The 24,330-nt window shown below is 39.1% G+C and overlaps 1 protein-coding gene across 4 annotated transcripts in view; it reads left to right on the top strand.

The window, feature by feature from the left end:
• map3k15 (mitogen-activated protein kinase kinase kinase 15) overlaps positions 1–21,158 on the top strand; it is a 28,297-nt gene extending 7,139 nt beyond the window's left edge. For 2 of the 4 annotated variants that reach the window (XM_085467996.1, XM_085467994.1), the window contains 25 exons: positions 1,152–1,320; positions 1,467–1,573; positions 2,875–3,045; positions 3,134–3,246; positions 3,452–3,611; positions 3,930–4,080; positions 4,165–4,272; positions 5,074–5,123; positions 5,817–5,912; positions 6,074–6,161; positions 6,344–6,477; positions 6,979–7,106; positions 7,409–7,539; positions 8,664–8,769; positions 10,655–10,812; positions 10,945–11,128; positions 12,401–12,578; positions 13,097–13,271; positions 14,300–14,485; positions 14,936–15,041; positions 15,224–15,464; positions 16,623–16,735; positions 18,986–19,092; positions 19,196–19,272; positions 20,094–21,158. In XM_085467996.1, coding sequence (XP_085324122.1) covers positions 1,152–1,320; positions 1,467–1,573; positions 2,875–3,045; positions 3,134–3,246; positions 3,452–3,611; positions 3,930–4,080; positions 4,165–4,272; positions 5,074–5,123; positions 5,817–5,912; positions 6,074–6,161; positions 6,344–6,477; positions 6,979–7,106; positions 7,409–7,539; positions 8,664–8,769; positions 10,655–10,812; positions 10,945–11,128; positions 12,401–12,578; positions 13,097–13,271; positions 14,300–14,485; positions 14,936–15,041; positions 15,224–15,464; positions 16,623–16,735; positions 18,986–19,092; positions 19,196–19,272; positions 20,094–20,187 — 3,331 coding nt within the window. In that variant the 3' untranslated portion in view covers positions 20,188–21,158. Of the gene's footprint in view, positions 1–1,151; positions 1,321–1,466; positions 1,574–2,874; positions 3,046–3,133; positions 3,247–3,451; positions 3,612–3,929; positions 4,081–4,164; positions 4,273–5,073; positions 5,124–5,816; positions 5,913–6,073; positions 6,162–6,343; positions 6,478–6,978; positions 7,107–7,408; positions 7,540–8,663; positions 8,770–10,654; positions 10,813–10,944; positions 11,129–12,400; positions 12,579–13,096; positions 13,272–14,299; positions 14,486–14,586; positions 15,042–15,223; positions 15,465–16,622; positions 16,736–18,985; positions 19,093–19,195; positions 19,273–20,093 lie in introns of those variants that run through there. The other 2 variants (XM_085467995.1, XM_085467997.1) reach the window with 2 other exon arrangements.
• Positions 21,159–24,330: the final 3,172 nt, after the last annotated feature.

Raw genomic sequence — 24,330 nt, 5'->3', positions numbered from 1 at the left:
TAATAACGTAAGACAGAAGTTACAAAACACCATCTGAATAACATACTTAAGTATAGTATGTTATTACAGTACAATAAAAGTGCTTTATTTGGTGTGTTCTGGAAAGATAAATGTTAAATATATTGCAAAGTGTTGGAACATCAGCTTAATCTCAAATTAACTTAATATTTACTTTTAAAATGAGTCATTTGCTGTGTCAACACTGGTTAAATGAGTTGTCACTGGTAAATGTATCATCTTCATCTTAAAGCATGAACAAAAATAGCCTGTTCACAAGAAATATTAGGTTATAACAGAAATCGGTGTCAAAATTTCCACCTCCAATGTCGTGTGTAAGGGCACTGGTGTTATCTGCACACTCTGCACTGAAAATCAAGCAGATTTCATCCCTTCTGTATTACTGTGATTCATTCTTTGCTTGTTTAAGCAAAACCTGCTATGACGCCTCACACAATGTCTTCCGAGTACTTACGTCACACCCTTGCTGACTCAGCAGCACTGTCTCCCCATTAACTTCAGAGTCCATTTTAAGATTCTGGTTTTAACTTAAGGTGCTTCAAGCACCAGCTTACATCAGTGAACCTTTACATCCTTTTGTCTCCAGCACGTCCCTGAGGTCATCTGAGCAGGGCCTGCTAGCTGTGCATCATACAAGGCTAAAAGCTGATGAGACAGAGCTTTTCCAACAGTAACCCCCAGACTCTGAAAAGCTCCTTCTGAGCTTGTGATAGGTGGACTCTGTGTTTTCTATTACAAAACAGCTAAAAACGAATCTTTTTAGACTTGTGTTTGGCTACCTTTTGTTTTTATCTTCTGGTATTTTGTCGTGAAGCATTTTGTGATGTTAGGTGCTTTAGAAATAAAATTAAAAAGGAGTTGGAGGTAATTATTCTAGGGATGTTCCATGCATTTGTTTTGCACAATGCAGTATTCCGACTGTAGGAGTCTATAGTGAGGATCATTGTTCATAGCTTTTTGTTAGTACTACCAACTGACCATTAGCACTCAATAGTAATCTCATCAAAACAGTAAGTAATGTCTGTTTGCTGCAAAATAAGGGTTGGTCCACTAGAGGTCAAAAATTGTTCTTTAGATCAACATTAAAATGAAAGCTTCTTTTCTTCCTCTGTTCCTTGTCTGTGTACATATAGTGCTTCCTTTAAGGACACCCTGCTCAACGACATCAGGAAGGCTAGGGAGAAGTACCAGGGAGAGGAGCTGGCTAAGGAGCTTTCACGCATTAAACTCCGAATTGATAACACAGAGGTCCTAACACAGGACATTGTCATGAACCTGCTGTTTTCCTACAGAGATATACAGGTACAAACACATCAAACATGACCTTCATTTCTTTCTATCAGCTGGGAACTTCTTAAAAGTTATTACAGACTGAAGTTCAGAATGACATTTATATTCTAAATGCATTATCATTAGGTTTAAATTTTTGTGGCTTCTCTGACAACCAGGACTATGATGCCATGGTGAAACTGGTGCAGACTCTGGAGATGCTGCCAACATGTGATCTGGCTACCCAGCCCATGATCCAGTTTCATTACTCCTTTGCCCTGAACAGGTACGCAGCAGCTCAATGAAACTGAACATTTTGATGCCCAAACCCTGTGGTAAAGCAGATTTATCTTCTTTAATTATTTTTAGGGATCCCACATTTTTTGTTTTTTGTGCCTTTATTTCACTGAGGACATTCATTCTAACATATCATATAAAATGCACCATAAATATGCAGTGTGGTGATATCAGGAGCTAAAAATGTAGTAACTGCATGTCAAAAATGCAACAGACCACAAGTCTAGCATTCTGTGAAAAATACATTTTTGTTGTTCAGGGAAAATTAAGTATACTGTATGATTTAACAACTTTAGCAGCAATAACTTGAAGTCTTCATTTTCTGTATGACGTTTTAGCCTTTCACAGCATTGTAGAGGGATTTTGGCTCAGCCTTCTTTTACATTTTCTTTAATGTTGCTTTTGTTCATTGAGGTTTACAGGCACTTGTTTATACACAGCTCTCTTAAGGTTCCCCCACAGTATTTCAGTCAGATTGGAGTCTGGACTTTTGCAACACCTCGATTGTTTTCTTTTTCAGCCATGCTGTTGTAAATTTTCTGCTGTGTTCAGGATGATTGCTCTGTTGCATAATCCTGCTTGAGCCAAGCTTTAGCTGTTGGAAGGTTACCTCACACTTACTCTAGAGTGATTTGGTATATAGAGAAGTTCATGGTCAAGTCAATGACTGCAAGGTGTCCAGGTCTTGAGGCTGCAAAGCAAGCCCACATCATCACCCCTCCACAACCATGCTGACAGTTGATATAAAGTCTTTATGCTGATATGCTGTCATTGGTTTTAACCAAACGTGGTGATGTCAAGTATGATCACATATCTACACTTTGCTTTTGTCTGTCCAAAGGATAATGTTCTGGTGGTCTTGCGGTTTGTTCAGATGGAACTTTCCAAACTTAAGCTGTCCTGCAGAGATACCATCTCCAGGCAGCTTGTTCAGGCTTTCTCTCATTGTACTGTGATTAACTTTAACATTTAACATGCTAACTGAGGTGTTTAAAGTCTGTAGCTCTTGATTTTTTGTTTGAAGTTTCTCTAAACATTACAAGATCTGATCGTAGGGTGAATTTGCTAGAACAGCCACTCCTGTGTTAACACACACCCGAATACTCCAGGCCAGTAAACTGCCCAAACTGCTTTTGAGCAGGTAGTTAGGCTGATGATCAGTTATCAAGTGCATTTAATTAGCAACACCTGGCTGGTACTTGCACTTTTAATTCCTATGGAAGTAATAAAGGTGTACTTCTCAGTCTCATGAAAACGTTTTCCTTCATGTGCATGTGCATGTACGTGCAGGAGGAATGCTCCTGGAGACAGGGAGCAGGCTCTCAGAGTGATGCTGCAGGTGTTGCAGTCCTGCGAACATCCTGCACCAGACATGTTCTGCCTCTGTGGACGAATCTACAAGGACATTTTTCTCGACTCTGACTGCAAAGACACTAAAAACAGGGACAACGCCATTCAGTGGTGAGAACACACAGAAATAAATGCATCTTATTCACATCTTATTGTTTCCTTGTGTGTATTCATCTGTATTTCCTCTTCCACCTGTCAGGTACAGAAAGGGCTTTGAGCTGCAGCCCACTCTGTACTCGGGTATTAACCTAGCTGTCCTCCTCATAGTTGCTGGCCAGCAATTCGAGAGCTCCATGGAACTCAGAAAAATAGGTAACCTGATTCCCCCTTTGACTTGTTCTCAGCGGACTCTCAAGTCAATGTGAAACACCTAAGTTGTGTATTTTCAGCATTCAGTTTGCATTCAGTAGCTCCTTTTCTTGATATTTCTGTGGTACAAAAGTCAGCTGAGACCATGCCACTTCAGTTTCAATCAGACTGCAATTACAATGTTCACTTTTTGTCTTCTTATAATCAGGGGTGAGGTTGAACAGCCTGCTGGGGCGCAAGGGTTCCTTGGAAAAGATGAATAACTACTGGGACGTCGGCCAATTCTTCACCGTTAGCATGCTAGCGAGTGACATTCCTAAAGCTACTCAGGCTGCAGAGAAGCTCTTCAAGCTGAAGCCACCTGTTTGGTAAGAGAGAAGATCTTGTAAATATATAAAAGTTGCAATGTCAATGCATGTTTTTCATAATAAAGATTAGTTTTAAATTTTGGTCACATTCTGATCCCCAGGTCTCAATTTTTTAAAGATGTATTCAGCTTTCATAGTTGTAGTGAAGTATCAGGACATTCATCTTACAAAAGTACATTTGTTTTTATAATGCAACTCTTTTATTTAAGTAAGCCCAAACATGCTACAAAAAAACAGTTTACGAAAACAAAATTTCAAGGAATTGTAAGTGTGATGCTTTTTATTTTAATGATTATAATTGGTTGTATTTTCTTCCAGGTATTTGCGTTCAGTAGTGCAGAACTTACAGCTGATCCAAAGGTTTAAAAAGCAAAATTTGGAGCATTCTCCTCAGAGAGAGAAACTCAACTTCTGGATGGACATCATCGTCGAGGCCACGCAGTGCACCACCAACAGACTGCGGTTTCCAGTATGTAAACATATACATGCATTCATGCTGAAAAATGATGACTGAGGGGTTCAAAATCAAATGTTTTGGTGTTTGTGTTTACAGGTGCTGATTCTGGAGCCCACCAAAGTTTACCAGCCATCCTATGTGTCTATCAACAATGAGGCTGAAGAGAAGAACGTCTCCATCTGGCATGTTTCTCCTGCTGAAACGGTCAGAGCATTGCCCATCTAATCATCTTCCTGTTAGGAATATTGTCCTCCGCTCGGAAAAATTCTAAATATTAAATAAAAATTAATTTAAAATGGTGAATGACTTAAACTAAATCAGACAACATGTATGCAAACAGAAGGAACTTTGATGTGAAATCTTCCATCACATATTGTAACTGAATAACACGTAATTACACAAACTCATTGCACCCTCATTTTGTCCAGTATTTTAATTGCACCCGAGTATACCAGGGTGAAGTACCACCAGTATTACCAGTAAACAACAAAAACCACCAAAATGCTATATCAGAATTTAAATTAGCCTACATCTTGCCTTTTGTTTAACATGCAGTGCTGATCAAACACATTATAGTGAAACGAAGTTTGATAACACTTCACATTAATTGTAGTCAAACATCTCAAGACAGGTGAACATAATGCTGCTTCATTGATTTTTAATTTTTTTTGTAAGGAGTACATGGAGGTTTGGGCTCAGATAGTTTTGGGATTCAAGTTTTATTTTGCATCCATGTGGAGTCTGTTTAAAGATTGTTGACTCATCATTGTAGAAAAAAAAAGAAAAAGTGTGTTGCAGACACTTAAAGCTGAGCCAGCATTAACTAAATTTGCTTCACCTATGCTAATTCAGAAATGCTAGAGGGCTGGAGCCGTCCAACTAAGTAGACAGAAACATATACATATATGCATATTTGTTCATTTACCTGCTAGAACCTACTGGAACAAAATGTTAGAGCTGAAACACTTTATTTGTTGATTGATTAACTTCTGTTTTTTGTTACAGAAAGGTATTCATGAGTGGAACTTCACTGCAATGTCCATCAAAGGCATTAGGTATACAAGAGACATGTTTGGGAAACAAATAGAAATAAATAGAAAACGTACATTTTTGTTCAATTCAAATTTCTCTTGTGGTTTTATGGGCCTGGGCTGCAATTGTAGTAACTCAGGGAACTCAGGAGTGGTGCAAACAAGCATATAAATTGTGGCTCCCTGCAGCTATATCCATAATACATGAAGTAAACAGAAGAACTAGCTGCCAGGAACATCATTAGGGATCTCCAGCTGACCTGTTCAGCCTCAATATTCAAAACAGTGACATATTGTGCAAAGCTTCAATTACTCAGTGCAACCGGAGGAGGAAGAAAGAAAAAAATGCAAATATCAGTAAGGATATTCCTCGTGGTTAATGGCCAGTGCTTACTGTGAAAAAACCCCCATCACCCATGCTCTTAAATACAATTTGACGATCCAGGTAAAAGTCTGGCTATAGAATAAAACAACTTTTTTTCGTGTTAGAATACAATCCCTCAACACAATTTGATTGTCTGCTCTCCTGCTTACCAATCTAAATTACTCATTTATATCCATGTATTATTATTATACTGTGAGCAAATGTAAGTTTTTTGCACGCTAATGAGATTTACTTTAATCTGTGAAAAGGACTGTGTTATAAAATACAGCATAAGGAAGAGTTAAATAAAATAAAGAACAGTGCCCAGCCTAATGCGGCCCTTCTGTCTGCAGTATCAGTAAGTTCGATGAGCGTTGCTGCTTCCTCTACGTCCACGATAACTCGGATGACTTCCAGATCTACTTCTCTACTGAGGAGCAGTGCGGTCGGTGAGGACAAACACCTCTAGATGTGTTTGTGTAGGTGTGTGTTTGTCATGTGTCCGTCTGTGTTTGTGTTTGTACACTTCATACTATATGCGCAGATGTGATCTGAAGGCCTAGAACTGTAAATAACTGTAATAATGTCTGTGTCTGGTTATGTGTTTCAGGTTCTGCTCCATGGTGAAAGAGATGATATCTGATGGTACTGGGAATGCTGTGGAGCTGGAGGGGGAGGGTGATGGAGATACGCTAGAGGTCAGTGTGAGCTTGAAAGTGTGCTAACACACACACACACACACACACACACACACACACACACACACACACACACACACACACATACATACATACATACATACACACACATGTGTGTGTGAGATATTTAATGTAAAATATGGAAAATATGTCATTTCTATGCCTGTTTTTCTGTGCTACAGTATGAATATGACACCGATGAGACAGGGGAAAGGGTAGTGTTGGGTCGTGGCACCTACGGAGTGGTGTATGCTGGGAGAGATCTCAGCAACCAAGTCCGAATTGCCATCAAAGAGATCCCTGAAAGAGACAGCAGGTAGGTTGACCTACCAACCTACATTCATGGTTCCAAGTCTTTTTGGCATAGCTGACAAAACAAAAGAAATGCATAAAATTTGCTTAATATATATAATAATTAAAATATTTAAATTTTACTGATGGAGAACTGATGGCAAATTCAGTTTTTTTCTTCCACATAAATAAAAGTAAATGCAGTAATTGCATTTAGTATATTTAAGAGTTTATTATGTTGTAGTAACACAAAGAGCAAACAGTCTTTATTTTACAGTTGAACTTAAATCACACAAAAACAAATAGGAGCTTGCAGCAATGTTTTACCAGTATTTAATTTTTAATAATTTACTTTGCAGCAAATGTGTCTGGATTATTGGACAATGAACAGATAATGTTATTTCCAGTGTTAATACCAATGTGAATGTAGTTAATGATAAAACAGAACCTACACAAATAACACACAAAGCAAGGGTACGAAATGCAATTTGTCTTTTCTGATGTCTGTTTTCTTTTCCGTGGACAGGTACTCTCAGCCCCTTCATGAAGAGATCGCTCTTCACAAGTACCTGAAGCACAGGAACATTGTTCAGTATTTGGGTTCCATTTCTGAGAATGGATACATTAAGATCTTCATGGAACAAGTGCCTGGAGGTATGTTTGTACAAACCACAGAAAGAGACACAATTCTGTGTAATAGAAGCTGTCTTGTGTTACCTCCTATTAGGTAGCCTTACTGCAGTATACATCTAGTTCAGCCTCAGTGAAAAGGCAAAAAAAATGTCTTAAGCAGAAAAACAACATATAAGATATTGTGTCTAAATGATGTTTTCTCTAAAGCTCATCTATTTCAGAGAGATATGCTTATGACCACCGAGTTGGTAATTAGTCTAACTAGCTGGGTGTTTTTCCACCTTTAAGATAGGCTTTGGACACGCCTTCTTTCTTTTCTCCAGGAAGTCTGTCTGCATTGTTACGGTCGAAATGGGGTCCTCTGAAGGAGGCAACAATTATCTTCTACACCAGACAGATTCTGGAAGGTCTCCGATACCTGCATGAAAACCAGATCGTCCACCGAGACATCAAGGTAGAAGGAACCCCGCCTGCCATGATACATCTTTGAGGAACACAGCTGTTACTTCTATAAAGTGAAATGTCATTATGACTGAATTTCAAGTTAAAATTATTTTTTAAAGAAACTTACAAGTAGTCTTAGGTTTGAGCTTGTGGATACAAAGTTGTCTTGTCTGGAAGAAAAGACATTAAAGTATTGAGCATTACATAGGATGAATGAGTTTCTTGCTGACTGAGACTATATGGTCGAGTATTGTGGTCCTCAAGTCCAACCTAAAACCATTCATTTGTGCACCATCATGTGGGATCTCAGGCCAAAGTCTGATGCACAAAGGCGACCACATACTGGACACTTATGTTGGTTCTCGTCCTCAAAGATGCACACTTTTCCACTTGGCTACTTTGTCTCTTATTCTCATAAGCTTGCAACCTGTTAGCTTCCATGATTTCCTATTGTTTTACATCAATGTCACATTTCTGGAGGGATTTTTTTCAGGGTGTCTTTAGTCAGCTTTGGTCATTCTTAGCTGAGACTGTGTTAGTTGGCATCTGAGCCTGCAAAAGTACATTCATGTTAAGATACATCAGTCAGTTTGACGTGCCTGAGACATAGGTGTTCTGAATTGGTCGAGAGTGAGCAAGCAGATAAATCAGAAGTAGGTTTATGGGTGAATGACTTTAGAAATGAGGCTAAGAGACTGCTGACAGCTGACACACAAGAGGGACCTGAGACACTGAGAGCCATAAATGTGTACAAATGGCAAAACTGCAGAGCTGGTCCTCGTACTGCAGGCGAAAAATTAGTAGACGAGGTGGGCCGACCAAAGATCCAATGAGAATGGGTTAGTGGGCATGCCCCTCAGAAAATCTCAGAACTCCAGGGAAACCTATCAAATCACACACATATGCATATGTATCACATAGGTGGAGAGAAAAAAAAAAAGAATAACTAGAAAGAAACAGCACTGAAGATCAGCGGGAACAATGACAGGGCCAAGAATAGAGCCTCGTGGAACCCCATTACTGATGGGGAAGTACTTGGTGATAATTGGTGATAATTCTGTAGGCTTCAGTTTAAATAATAATGACCCACATAGTTCAATGCATTTAAATCTCTCCTCATTTGTTTCTTTTTAGGGTGATAATGTCCTAGTTAACACCTATAGTGGTGTCTTGAAGATCTCTGACTTTGGTACCTCAAAACGGCTGGCAGGAGTCAATCCCTGTACAGAAACATTCACAGGTAACCTTTTCGATCATCTTGCAGAATTTGAATTTTACAACAGGTTTTAAAATACATATAAACACCCATCAAAACCCATAAAAACATTAAAAAAAAACCCAACAAAAAAACATATATATATATATATATATATATATATATATATATACAGTATACCTAAAACCTAAACAATGAGATTACAAAGGCATTAAATAAAAGAAACAGCCTTTCAATATTACAATATCTATAAAAAACAATTCATTATTGCTAGAATATAGTTTAACACGGTGGTTTCATCTGATGTACCCCGAGAGCCATGTGCAATGTACACAAACACACAAGTCTTCAAACTGTTCAAAAGTATTAGCTTACTATTAAAATCATTCATGCCCTACTTTTAGCTGCTACTCCATGTAACAGCTATTGGTGACTAATTTCACCTGTTTTTGTGTAGCTAACAGCCCAAAGCTGTTCATGTACCATTTGTTTATGCTGTTAGCTAACCATTTAAACTGTTCATTGTCTATGACTGACAGAAATTTCAAACAATAGCCCAGGGATTAAGTTGAAGTTTGTAATAACAGTAATCTGTTAAATGCTCCCAATTCTTTTGATCGTTGGGCTGAAGGAAGGACAATACTCGGTGTATAAATGCTCAATCAACAAGCTTTTATTCCATACAATTCAACACTTTATGAGCATAAACCATCCGGATGGGAGATGAGTCCGCCTGATCTCGAAGTGTCTGAGCGTTCCTCCAATTCTTATAGCTTCAGCCCCCCTCCACCTAGTCATAAAACCTAAACATCCACATTCTTTCTCTCTCTCAGTGAGCCTAAGTTATGATCTTGCCTTCCTGTGCTGTATGTTCTGTTCTTTTCTATTCAGACAAATAAGGTGATGACTCTCTGAAAACAGTATTTTTTATACCTCAGCCGTATAATGCATCATAAAACAATATCATTCATTCACAATAAATCAGCAGTCTAATGTAATACAAATCAGTTTAATAACTGTAATAGTTATCACCTTCTTCTTAGTCAGGAGAATAATGCAAACTAAAACTACACAATGATTTCACAATCTTTAATTAGGGGTATAACGATAATATAATAATCTCACAAATCCCACGAAGTTCTCAGACGTGAACAACTTAAAAACGTTCTGCTTGGAAGAAAAATGCACAATGAGCAATTTCATTTCTCTTTAACTCCAATGTCACAAAAAGACACACGAGCCCTGACCTGTCATAAACAGACTAATTCAGTCTGAGATGCATAAATGGAGTCTGAGATATGCTCACTCTCAGACTATGAGTGTAAATATCAAATGACCTTCAAAATGTCAAGAGCCACAATCAGCCTCTATGGAAACAGAGAGACACATGAGTGCATGCGAATGTACTGACATACACATTTATTGGCCATCTGGCCTTCTCCAGCAGCCAGCAAGGTGTGTAATTAGATTAGCTAATCAAGCAGAGGCAGAAGGGTGTTTACCTTTCATTAGGAGCTGTCTGTGTGTGTGTTTCCTTATCCGTTTCTTCTCTGGAGCATCACTTGCTCTTGTCTCACTCTCCTTTTTTATAGCTCTTGCTGGCTCTCTATTTACATCAGCATTTGGAGCAAATGCCAATCTGCACAGAATTTCTGAGCAGACTGGGAGACAAAATAAAATTCTTCTGAAATCTATCTATCTTTAATCTTCGCCTCAGATTGCACTTTGTGTGCAAGGCCATGCAATAAAATGTCCAGTCAGGGTATACACTGTTATAAAAATATTAGCTAACAGAAGCAGCCTTTTGCTACTTCATAGTCTTGGTTTGCAAGTAAAAATGGATTTGTTGACTCTCTTGCATCTCTTTCTGTGTTGCAAATGCTTACACGATATACTTCTCTACTTGAAGGTACCTTGCAGTACATGGCTCCAGAGATAATTGACAAGGGCCCTCGAGGCTATGGGGCACCAGCTGACATTTGGTCCCTGGGATGTACCATTATAGAAATGGCCACTGGGAAACCTCCCTTTCATGAGCTGGGGGAACCACAGGCAGCCATGTTTAAGGTAGACACTGAGCTTATTTGTGTTAGTTTGCGTATTTACTTATGAACCTTTCCAGCCTTCAGCGGTCCAGTTATTTGCAAAACACATGTTTATTTTCTTCTAACACTAAATCTCTGTGGTCTCTCACTTCAGGTTGGCATGTTTAAAATTCACCCAGAGATTCCAGAGTCTTTGTCACAGGAGGCCAAGTCATTTATTCTACGTTGCTTTGAGCCCGACCCTCACAAGAGGGCCATCGCCTTGGACCTGCTCAGAGACACTTTTGTCAAGCACAACACCAAGGGCAAGAAGAGTAAGATCGCCTTCAAATCACCAGGTAAATACAGACATTACTACAATGCCACAAAAATATCATCACATTTCCAAATGGGTTTTACTGCATGATTTTTGTGATGCTCATGTAAATAGTAGTGCTATTTGATTAAAAAAAATACAGGTGAGAAACCAGTAATATCCAAACTGGTTTTTCTTCCCTTTGTGTGAGGTCATAAAACCACATATATTTCTCACTGTCACAGCTGAGCAGCCGGTGCTTTTCAGATGTGAACCCAAATGCAGACCCAGGAGAACAGAACTTGAAATCAAACAAAGAGCGAGCCTTTATTTGGCTGATGGCGGGTGGAAACATGAAAACTAAGGAAACTATGATACATGATGACTCGAATAACAGACTGACTATGATTAACTATGACATGGATAACAGACAACGCAACACTGACAAAGAGAAACACGGGGCTTAAATACACTGAGGGATAACGAGGGGAATGAGACACAGGAGGAGAGCACAGCTGGGAGTAATCTGACATGACAAGACCAAGATGAAGCAAAACTCAATACATTGACATAGGACACAGACTTTCAAAGTAAAACAGGAAACATCACAGACACAGACTTGACTAGGATACAGTTGACCGTAACCATGGGTCACAGAAACAGAGCCCAAAAGACTAGAAAAGATAAACGATGACAAAATCAAAATTCAGTAATGATACAAAACTTAAAACACTGGGTCACTGACCCTGGACTGTGACACTCCCACCCAATCAGTGAAGCTCACACTATGTCACAGAAAATGACATTATTGCATTTAGGCTTCCTTACCCTAACCCTCAACATTTGACCAACCACCACAGTGGATTTAAAAAAAAACAACATCATGTGATTAAAGCTATAATTCAATTTAATTCAATTTAATTGCAAGGTCAGTCTCTTAATTGCCCCTGTGTTTTTGCCTTTTCAGTCTTCTGAATCTGAATCTGAAAACTAACATTAACTTGTACCAGAATGATGGGAAGATAAATATGTCGAGAAGGAGAGAAACAGCATTATCCAAAGCATATCTGGCAAATATCGTAGAGGCAGTGTTATGGTAGTAGGCATGTAGCGCTGCCAGTGGAGCTGGGTCACTAGGTTTTATTGATGGTGTGATACAAGTAGCAGGATGAAATGCAATGGTGAATGGCCATAAAAAGTCATATAATAAAGTTGAGTATGGGTAAAGGACAAAATGTCCTTATGTGTGAGTGTATTAAGTTTTAATTGTCTTGCCCATGTCTTATTCCTATTCTTCTTTTTATGTATTCTTCAGACTATATCCCTAACATCTCCCTGCCAGTGCAGGTGCAAGGCGAGGCCGCTGGCAGTAGCAGCAGTGAGCATGGCTCTGTGAGTCCCGACTGCGACGCAAAACACGACATATTCTTTGACAAGAGGAAAAGCTCTGGCTCCAAGAATCTGCTCAAACCTCCCAGTTCTAACTACCTGAGGTGTGTCTGAAACCACATACTGAGATTTTGCATCAGACTGGGATCGGATGGCATTAAGAAAACTGTTTCCTTTTAAAATATTGTTTTACAAATTATTAGAGCAATGAAACAATGTGTTTCTGCAAAGAAATCCTGCTGCTGGTGCTGAAGCTCAGATCATGTGAAACGATGTAAATGAACGAGTGCATCTGTGTGTGCAGATAGCAGGTGGCCTTATTGCACTCACACCGTCCTCCGCTGCCTTTTACAATACTAATTTAACGAGTCCTGATAATTTTACAAGCTTCAGCTGGTGGCTCTGCACACATCAGTCGAGCACCAATGTGCACACATGCATGCACGTCACGCAGCGCTGACTCATGCTACTTCTGCACTTTCCTTTGCACACAGAGTAGCCAGGAGAGGCTTGTATCTGTAAATAAATTAAAGAGCACACTGCTGTAAATCATCTGTTCACTTCATGTCTTGTTTTATGTGCTTCTCAGGTAACTTTGTGTGTGTGTGTATGTGTGTTGCAGTGTGCCTGATGAGGGTTCAGTATCAGAGGACCGCTCTGTTCCCCCATCTCCTGAGGACAGGGACAGTGGTTTGTTCATGCTAAAGAAGGACAGCGAGAGACGGGCCATTCTGTACAAGGTCCTCAATGAAGACCAGGAAAAGGTCATCTCCAACCTCAGGGAAAATCACATGCAGGTGTGTGTGTGTCTACTTGTGTTATATATAGAGTGGAGATATAAGTCTGGTTCCAGAAGCACACTCGGGGGACATATATTGTTGTGGAGAGAAAGGTCTGTTCACCTGAGCAAACATGATGACTCAGCTTTCCTGGAAGACCCAGTTTAACGTTTTAGTTATAAAAGTAGTGGCTTTGTCTCCAGGAAACAAGGGCAGATCATAAGCCACATTTTACAGGTAACTTCTGCTAATCACAACCTGCTTTGGAGCAGTTTATGTTGAGAATTTAATATAGGCTGGAAATGCCACGCTTTCACTGATTCTTTTATTTACAGCACTGTATAAGTGTGGTGTAGATGTTCTGCTGAAGGAATATATTTTATGTATATAACCTACAGAGCCATACATACTAACACAAATTGCAGTTTTTATCTAGAAATTTTTGCTACCTGCTCATCTGTTAATGACTCTCGAGTAGACGGTGTCCCAATGATCCATTTTGTGCAGAAGAGTCAAGTGATACATCAAATCAAGTGCACACAGAGCTCTAAGCATAAAGCTGGGGTTAATGGGAAGAGTTGATAACCACCGTAATGAAATCTGGATCATGATACCCCAGCTGGGGTTTCAGATTTTACCAAACCAAAGAAAGCCTGGCTATGTTAGACTTGCTTCATATTATACCCCTATGATCTATGTCTGAGCAATTTGCAACACAGATTGTCATTACTGTTTCACTACCATGAATCCAGTGCAGTCACAGGGAGCCTAATTGCAATCTAAAATAACTGTTGTTCCTGATTCTTCCATTGGGGGGCGTAATTGGTCTTTCAGAATACTAATATCCTTCCCTAGATAAAGAAATGTACTTTATTGCACAGGGTAAAATCCTAAAAGATAAAGATACAACCCAACCAGGAACAAAAATCTACAAAATCACTTATAATTTTTAAATTTTTTATAATAATCTTAATAATATGGGCTTGTAATGCTACAGTTATTGATCACTAGGCTTAAATTGCACACTCTGCTAAAACTGTGTGTAGGGTAGCGAGGATCTCCAGCTGTCCATCGATCACATCAAGCAGATCATCTGCATCCTTCGAGACTTCATCCATTCCCCGGAGCGGCGCGTCATGGCGGCCACCATCTCCAAGCTCAAGCTGGACCTCGACTTTGACTCCACATCCATCAACCAGATTCAGCTGGTGTTGTTTGGTTTCCAGGACTCGGTCAGCACTAACCCACACCCACACACACACACACACACACGCATGGTTTCATTCCAATTGTTTCATTAGAGAGCAATTTGGGGTTCATTTTCTCGCCCAAGGATACTTTGGCACGCAGACTGGAGCAGCCAGGGATCAAATCACCAACCTTTGATTTGTAGATGATGAGTGCTACCTCCTCTGCCCTCCCCAGAAAGAAGACTTCAGTTCAGTTTACTTTCTGTACCTTTCGTCTCTGACAATAATGACAGTTTGTTTTTTAATTGGTGTCCTTAACTGCCAATTAAAAAGGCCCTAAAAAGTATTTCCACGTTTTCCACTAGACATCTTGCCAAAAACAATCGAATAAATGTACAACCAGCTATAGTGAGTGTGGAATCTTGTGAGTGTTGAAAAAAAAACTACAAATAAAAGTGTCTATACTGTAAATGTCTGTGCGGACCTTCTCAGGTGAACAAGGTCCTGAGAAATCATCACATTAAACCCCACTGGATGTTTGCCATGGATAACATCATCCGACGAGCTGTGCAGGCTGCAATAACCATCCTTATACCAGGTGGGCATCTCTGGCAGCTGCAGCCTGTCATAAGCTTTTTACTCCATCTAGTGGACATTAACATCCATGCTATTTTACTTTTCCGATTTATGGTTTAGTAGTTTAAGTAGTAGAGTGCTCGCAGAAAGCCAACAACATAACATCAATTACCTTGACCTATGACTTTTTTACTAACACAATAGAGCTGCAGACCCACTTTGGCCCGGCGTCAGAGTGTGAGGGAGCAGAGAAGGAAGACGAGGTCGATGAGGAGGAAGCAGAGTTTGGACCCATTTTAGTGCAGCAAACTGACGAGACGGGGACAACGTCCGATCACACACACTCTGCGGTCAGCACTGTGAACTCCTCCCACTCCCACGAACATCAACGCTCACATCATCATCTAGGCGCCCAGCTGGGCAGGCTCAAACACGAAACCAACAGGTACCCACTTAATTAAATGTTTTGTTTACCACGGTTAAGGTCAGGTGGAAACCTTCACAGGCTCATGTGGAATTTTCCACTTGTAACTGAAGCAGGAAGCGGAAAACAAGGACAGAACGTGAGGTTACAAGCATACCCACGTACACTGTCACTATCTCTTCAGGGCTGTTTATGATAGGTGGCTGACATACCCACAGGGGCATGAAATGGAGCAAATTTCTGCACAGTCCTAATACACAAAACAGTATGGTGCCAGTAATCACCTTAATCAGATGGTAATTACTGGCACCATGCTTCAATGATACAGAGAGGGGTTTTCCTCAGCTCTTACATTTGCATTTCAAGTTGTTTTGTTTTTCCTTACTGGCTCACAAATGCGGTCATGTGAGTGGCATCTATCAAACGCAATAATGTCTTCATTCATACCATCAAGAGACATGTGATCAGTGATTTCATCATCACCTTTTTTTTTAGCTTTTCCTTTACTGCTTTTAGCTATTAGTAACTTCAACTTAAGACGCTTTAGTTCATTACTTTAGATTTAATCTTTTTCAGCCATTCATTCAGATTTTGGTATTTGTTCTCAGCATTTCTGCTTCATTTTTGCCTCTCAAACACTCTCAAACAACACACCTGCAGCTGACTCTCTGCAGACTTTTGAATTTTTAATTGAGATAGCCTCGTGGAAACTTTATTAATAAGTACCACAGTGGAAATGGGACTGCAAAGAACAGTCTGATACTCATGTTGACTTTGTAAAAACTGCATCTGCACTTTAGCCCTGTGCTTGTACATGTCGATTTAGTCATAATGTAAAAATCTACTTTTAGCTGCTTACTGCATGTTTGATTTGGCATGGTTTTTACACTAGAGATAATCCCAAAGGCATTTATGTCTCCTCCTGAAATAGAACTGGGGATTTTCGCTTGTTTGACAATTGTGTAATGCACTATAATGCGATTCTTGTATTTAGCCGTTGTACTGTGTAGCTATAGCTCCTACCAATAACTGACATTAATGCGTGTGTCCAAATCAGTTCCACTATGGAATTTCAAAGCAGGAAGTTTCAGTATAAAATAGTTTGTCCAAACATCTTTACATTGTGTATACCAGGAGAAACTATAGAAATTAACTTAACAGATATTATTGTTGTTGCAGGCTGCTGGATGAGCTGCTACAAAAGGAGAAGGAGTACCAGCAGGTCTTGAAAGCCACCCTGCAGCAGAGAACACATGATTTAGAGTTGGTCCGAGTCAGACACAGACCCCCAGGTAAACTGAGTCACTCACACACTCCCTGCTAAGAAAAAGTGCCATGTTTAAATATGCTTAACTTTTACAATCTGACTTCTAAACTGGTTCCATAAAAGACTTATTTCTCCAGGGAAGAAGGCTAGGAACATTTTGAAGGTATTTGCATGTTTAAGATGAGACTAGATAATAGAGATTTAAGTAAGATTTAATGTTATTTAATGTTGTTAATTTGTTGCAATTTCTGAAAAAGAAGTATTGTAAATCAGAGACCACAGTCTATAAAATTAGACCCTGTATCCATATCCATAAGGAGTTAGATCAGGAAAAGAATACTGGATAATAATGTTAGGGTTGAGTTAGGTTGGGATTCAGTTGTGGTAACACTATATAATTTATATATTTATTTTTTGCATAAATGTATGATAATATTCCACAGATAATATTGTAAATAATTCAGCACTGCTGACATGTGCTTGACACTTAGTAGGTTGTGTTTTTACATCTGAAATGTGATTCCCGCCCAAAATAAAAAGGAATGTAAACTCGTAACCAGATATGTAGGTACTACGACTGCTAGCATGAGGCTTCTAATCTCAAACAAATTAATGGCAGATAGCCAAGAGCAATAAACTCTACCAGCATCTGAACAAAGTTTAGTCACGGGAAGATTTCTGGGCTCCATGGAAAAGATAAGGTAGTGAATGACCACATAGTCTGCAGGAAGAGCTGAACAAGACTAGAGCCATTGTGAGAGTGAAGGCTTCAGGCCAGAGCCATAAAATGTAATTTCCATGGGTCAGGATGCAGATGGAGATGGGAGTGATCCTGTGTTGCATTGTCCAAATAGTTGTGGATGGACCTGTATTAAGTCCTAGTTATCATTCAATTCATTCTTAAAAAATGTTTGTTCTAAACCTACAATGTTTGGAAACCTGTTGCTCTCAGTGGTAATGCTTATGGTATTTTTTTGTGGAAATCTGAAAACCAAGAATTCCTCAAATCCTGTTTCAGGCTTTGAATTAAATCTTCTGCAGATGGGATCAGAAATTGTAATTGAGAGTTAGTTACTCTACACTCCACCAGTATAAACAGTGAAAAAATACAAAATGCTATAGCATTTTTAGCAGCTTCTATTGCACATTTCTATTTCTATTAGTAAGTTAATGATATAGGGCTTATAATCACAACTGCTTGATCGTGATACAAAAACACTTTTTTCTTCTTCTGTTATGAAAAAGAGGAAGTAGGGGGAAATAGATTGTACAGCTTAATCCAACAGGAAGGTTTTAAATCTAAACAAATGCCTTTCCCTTGAATCTTTCTCAAAGACATTATAGCCTCCTTACCTAAGACTCTATTCTTTAGTGTAATTAATCTCTAATCCAGCTGGTTTAAAACCCTCCTGAGCGCCTAATGGAAATTTGAAAGTGCAGTCTCTCACACACTCTAATTTATTTAGAGTGCTGCACCCAATGATAATGATAGGTATCAATTTTATGTCCTCTACTGATGATCCATATATTGTGAGAAAAGACTTCTTCCACTTCCACATATTGCAGTTCAAATATTTGGGGGTCAGACAGTTGGAGCAGCAGAACTTTACGTGGTAATGTGTATATATTTCAGATTATCCTGTGAATTTAAGAGAGAGCTGTGCTTTAATTAGTGGTTTGAGTTTGGCTCTTTGCCGGGGACTTTTTCTCGTTGCGGCTATTTTTAAAAGCCCCCGGCATTATTTTGAAGTCCTTGTCAAGTTTAGTGTACATCTCTTTGAAGTTGCACGTCAGCCTGTAGCTGCTTGTGCAGCTAGTTTGACATGTATAGGTGCCAAAGTGATGATCTAACATTCTTGTGCTGTCGTCATGGAGAAGAGATCATTAACCCTGTCATGCATGAATTATGACAACCTCAATCAGGATTTTTTTCTTAAGTATCTTATTTATCTTTAGGCATGGAGGATGAATTAAGTACTTAAAAGAAAAATCCTGATTGAGGTTGTCATAATTCATGCATGACAGGGTTAAATAACAGTAATTACAATGTAACACGTCATCCAAGTATATTAACATTAAACGACCATTGGGTGGCAGGGTATGGAGTGACACATCAGTGTGCAATGTAGTGTTTTATGTGCAAGTATACCATCAACACTGACACAAATACAAGAAAACAGCCTTTGACTGGCTGCTCAGTGTAGTGACCAGAAAGGGTTAATACTGAAGATCAACATGTACTTTGAGCAAAGTGTTCTTATACCTGTCGTTTCAGACATTTCACCTCCATCCATCCACCACATCCCAGCAGACCATGAGCCAGACAAGCAGCTCATCGACTGGCTGAAAGAGCAGGGCGCAGACCCCGACACCATAGACAAGGTTGAGTATCTTTATATAGGCCATTAGTGTGCAGCTTATCATTCTAGTGCACCGTGGCAGTGAAGTGTCAATATAAAGTAAGAGTGCTTCTGTTTTGTCCTAGTTTGTTCTTGAGGAATATACACTGACGGACATTCTTCGTGACGTTACCAAAGAGGACCTCCGGTGCCTACATCTACGGTATCTGCACATAAGTTATATAAAGCTAGTCCTGCAGTCTGAGAAATAAACACATTTCATAAAAGTCATACATTTCTTTCCAAGTTCATGAAGAGTAAATCTTCATCATTGCCTCCTTGACATTTACCTTTTATAGGTCACTGACTTTCCAAACTCCTCTGATGTTCCAGAAAACATTAGAATGGTTAAATCACACCATTTTTCTTCCACAAGGTTAAATGGTATCTCACTGTACGAATAGCCTCTTCTGAAGTGGTCTGATGTCATTTTACCGTTTATAACTGCAAAAGTCTTTTAGAAACTAGGGATGCTGCTGACCTCGGTTATCTCCTGTCACAGAGTAATAGGTCAGAGTTAAATAAAGTCAGACTTTTGCAAGCATACAACAAATGTTTGTTTTGCAGCTATAAAATACTTCAGAACTGTTGACCCATTGCCATTAGCTTCTCCCATGGCCTATAGTACTGCATACCAACTTAATAGATTAGCCCCACAGATTACCACTTATCACAAATATATGATTTAGCATTTTGACTCAGTAAAACAGCAACATTTTAACCAAAAACAATGACAGATTGAATGGTTTTGCTTTGTGACAAACCATTGTTTCATATGCTCTGGCAAGATTTCCCACACAAGACTGCTGTACTGATGTGTTTGATAAGACTTTATCATCCTTTTTTTACCTCAAAGGACATAAGCGATAAGAGAGTTAACCTTACAGCCTTTTTTACTGCCTTTTTCAAGTTATACTTTTAGCTAATAATTAACATGCACATGTAGGTGTGATGTGCTGTAACAACATCTATGCTTCCTTTCAGGGGCGGAATCCTCTGCCGGATCTGGCGAGCCATCCAGCGGCACAGAGAACGAGACAGGCTGGCCAACGACAAGCGCTCAGAAAACAATGCATGATGGAGTAGAATTCTGTTGTGGGGAAAACACGCACATGTTCACACATTACCATGATCTCTCCTTTTTCTCTGACTCTACGGTGCCTTTTTAAAAAAATGTTGTTTTTGTGTTGTATGTACAGGACTCACTGAATCCACGTAGAGTCCGACTTGACCAGACCAAAGTGCTTTAGTGCAGGCACTACTGTGTGTACCTTTGTGCTTGATATTTATGAAACATGCTCCCCTAATGTTTCTTCAGAGCATTGATTCTCAAGCTTTTTTGAAATGTTCACTTTCAGGAGTGCCACAATTTTTGTATTTAAACAAGCACTACAGCCCTGAACTTTTTAGGGACTTTTCAGAAGTCACATGTGACCTCTTTAACTTGACTGCTCCCTGGTACAAGCACGTCATGTGGCATTAACGGGTGTCATGTTTACTGCCTTCACCTTCAGCCAAGCTCCAAATATGCAAATGTTTCTGGAGTTTGTTTCTGAAATTGTGCAAAATTCAAGAATGACAATAGGTTTAATTTCACATTGTGTCTTTGGCCATCCTAATGTCAAGGCTCTGTTTCTCCCAGAAGGACATGGCTTGAGAACCACTGCTTTAGGATGTTAAAATCTGCTGTATATTGGTACAGTCAGCTGTGCTGTCTATGATGAAAAGAGTCCTCAGCATTGAATGAATTTAGGTATCTGCTGTATTGCGTTCTGCATCTTTTAGACTTGCATTCTTCTAAGCAAACTGTCCTGCTTAGCTTAAAATGTTGTGTCTCTAAATATACATTTCAGCCTAAAGCCTTAAATTAAACATAATGTAGCATGCACATATATCACTGCTGCTGATCACTGCCTTTAGATTTTTATGCATGTTATTTATTAGTCGTAACTACTCTCTTGTATTCTCTATCTGTATTTAATTTATTTTTTATTCCACCTGTCATATTATATGTTCTTTACAATTCCAATAAACCTGGGAAAAGCAACATTTTTGGCTGATTTGCTTCAGCATCACCTCTTGGTTTTCAGGTATTTGTCCGAGGAAGAAATGAGTCCGGTCATTTTCCGTGTTTCCGCCAAATCATTAATGTTCGAATTTTCTGGCTGTTTCATTTTAAATGTTTTAAAACAGTGTTTAGGCCCATCAGGGAAAACTACACCACTATGCAGGCAGTTTACATAAGACTCTTTAGCAGTGTGCATGGTTCTGCTGATTCTGCATGTCTGTCGTCTATTCACCTGCCTGAAACCGGTTTACCAGCCCACAGATGACCTTTTACCTACTTTGTAGGTACTTGTTTGAAACTATTTTTTTGGGATTGTGTCACCTTACTCGCTGCACACTGTAAACCTATCTTTTAATGTACATTTTCTAAGTAAATTGTGATCTGTTTAGTTAAATATAAACCAAGAGTTGCCTGTTATCTATAAGAGTTACCTTCCAGATAGCACGTTATTGTATTTTGATGAATAGATCTGAAGAATTATATTGTACTGACAGGTATGATTTATTTTTTAGGGCAAAAACCCCATAATAGTGAGAAGAAAGAGAAGAGCGCAAAGGGAGGAAGAATGGAGAGAGAGAGAGAGTTAAATGATTATTAATGATTAAATGCAGTAAAATCACACGGGAAGCGAAAAAGGCTGAGAAAAGAAATGCTCAGTGCATTATGAGATCTTTAAGATATAATGGGGCCTGATTATTTGAGACCCTTTACATGAGGGGAATGATTTTCAATTTTATATTTAACAGTCAGCCAATTAAGAGCTAATATAGGAGCAATACGGCTTCTTCTTCATCCTAACATAAAGAAATAACCAGAAGTATTCCAAATGTAGCAAAAACAATGGTCAGTGCAATAGTTGTCTACAAATCCCAAGTACAGTGCTCAGCATAAATGAGTACACCCCACTACATTTGTCAGAAAACCTTTAGTTTCCTTTGAGAGTCAACATTTTCCACGAGATACTATACTACAAAATACTCTCACAAATGCGGGGCATTGATTGCAAACAAGATTTGTGAATGAATTAGATTTTTCTAACAAATTCATTCACGCCCATGTCGCAAAAATGAGTACACCCCAATTATAGTCTATAGAGAAAAGCCACAGTTTAAGACTACAAAATTCAAATTAAAAGGAATTCAACCACAGGGGGTCTAATGATTCATTTAAGAGGTGTCCAGCAGACAGGTGGCTTAACAAAGAAAAGCTCTTCCCATTTCATGCTGTCAGCAATGGCTCCACATAGAAGAGAAATGTCACAAAATCCAAGAAAGGAAATCATTTCTTTACACAAAAAAGGTGAGGACTACAAGAAGACCGGCAAAGGTTTACATATCAGCCAAAATACTGTAGCAAAAGTGATCCAGAAATTTAAGAAAGATGGAAGTGCAACCATCTTACAGAGACGTCCAGGCCGTCCACAGATGTTAACCTCTCGACAGGAGTGTCTCCTGATGAGAAGGGTTGAAGAAAATCACCATGGAAGTTCACTGCAGTTAGCTAAAGCGGTAGAAAACCAAACTGGAGTGACCGTTTCCTGTGACACCATACAGCGCACACTGCAGAGGAATGGCATGCATGGGTAATGTCCACGAAGGAAGCCTCTCCTAAAGCCCATGCACAAAAAATCATGGCTAGAATTTGCTAGGGCCCATGCTGAAAAAGATGAAGTCTACAGGGACTATATACTCTGGAGTGATGAGACAAAGATCACTGTTTTTGGAACTAATGGTTTCAAAACTGTATGGCGTCGTAAAGGTGAGGATTTCAAAGAGAAATGCATGGTGCCTACAGTGAAACATGGTGGTGGCAGTCCTTATGTGGGGCTAAGTGAGTAAGATAAGATAAGATAAGATAAGATAACCTTTATTAGTCCCACACGTGGGGAAATTTGTTTTGTCACAGCAGGAAGTGGACAGTGCAAAAGTTATGAGGCAAAAATTAGAATACAATAAGAATAAATACAGTACACAACTGTACAGAATAGAATAAAATAAAATACTATATACAGTAGAATAAAATAAAAATAAATATACAATAAGATAAAAATAGAATACAAATACAAATACTATATACAACTGAGTAAAAATACAAGTACTGCTGGTGCTGGGGAGCTGCATTTCATTGATGGTATCATGAGCTCAACAATGTTCTGCTCTATTCTGAAGAAGAAGATGCTGCCATCACTCCGTGCACTTGGTCGTTGTGCACTTTTCCAAAAAAAGGCAATGATCCAAAACACACATCTAAAACTACTGTTGCATTTCTGAAGAAGAACAGGGTGGAGGTGAATGAACAGCCAAGTATGTTTTCTGATCTGAACCCAATCGAACACCTGTGGGGAATTCTGAAGCGACAAGTTGAGCATCACTCTCCATCTAGCATCCAGGCTCTAAAAGAGGTTATTCTGGAAGAATGGAGAAAGATAGATGTTGCAATGTGTCGCCAGCTTCTTCATCCCATGCCTAGAAGACTTGGTGCTGTCCTTGAAAATCACAGTGGTCATACAAAATAGTAGATGTAGCAGTTTTTGTTGCGGGGTGTATTCATTTTTGTGTCAACCAATTTGGTTAAAACTGAAGATTTTGTGATCTAAGTTATAATATTAACCTTAATTTCATGTTATGGAGTTAAACAAATGTTCAATAAAACTCAGCCTTGTGAAAAGTTTGGAAATTGTTCTTTTGTTCATTGAGCAGCTCATTAAATTTGTACTTTTTAAAGCGGGTGTACTCATTTATGCTGAGCACTGTATATATTATATAAAGAAGGATGTGCAAGTTCTCACCATGTGTGAGCTATGCCATGCTATGTCAGGGCTAGCTTAGCTTAATAAAACACCAAAATGTAAGATCTTAATGCGCTGTATCATTAACAAGTTATAAAAATGGGTCAATTGAAGTCAAAAGCCATCAATTTGACCATCAAATATTCGAGTTCAGCCTCTTAGTCATGTTCTGTGACAGGATGCAGTTAGCTAATGATGAGTATTTCCTTGAAACCTTACTCTTTCTATCACTATTCTGGCATTGATTGGTTTGTGCAACCTAAATATGCCAGTATAGAGTCTTAGTGCAATGTCCCAAGATGTATGAAGGAGAACATTTTACAGAAGCCGTCTAGACTGTAATACTGCTGCTGCTGTGTTAGTAC

Source organism: Copadichromis virginalis, linkage group LG9 (genome assembly GCF_057382275.1).
Source record: "Copadichromis virginalis isolate Kocher_CV1m ecotype Utaka linkage group LG9, C_Virginalis_male_GT1.1, whole genome shotgun sequence".
In the NCBI taxonomy this organism is placed as follows: domain Eukaryota; kingdom Metazoa; phylum Chordata; class Actinopteri; order Cichliformes; family Cichlidae; genus Copadichromis; species Copadichromis virginalis.
Note: the sequence above shows the minus strand (reverse complement) of the source record. Positions and strands in the feature narration are given on the sequence as shown.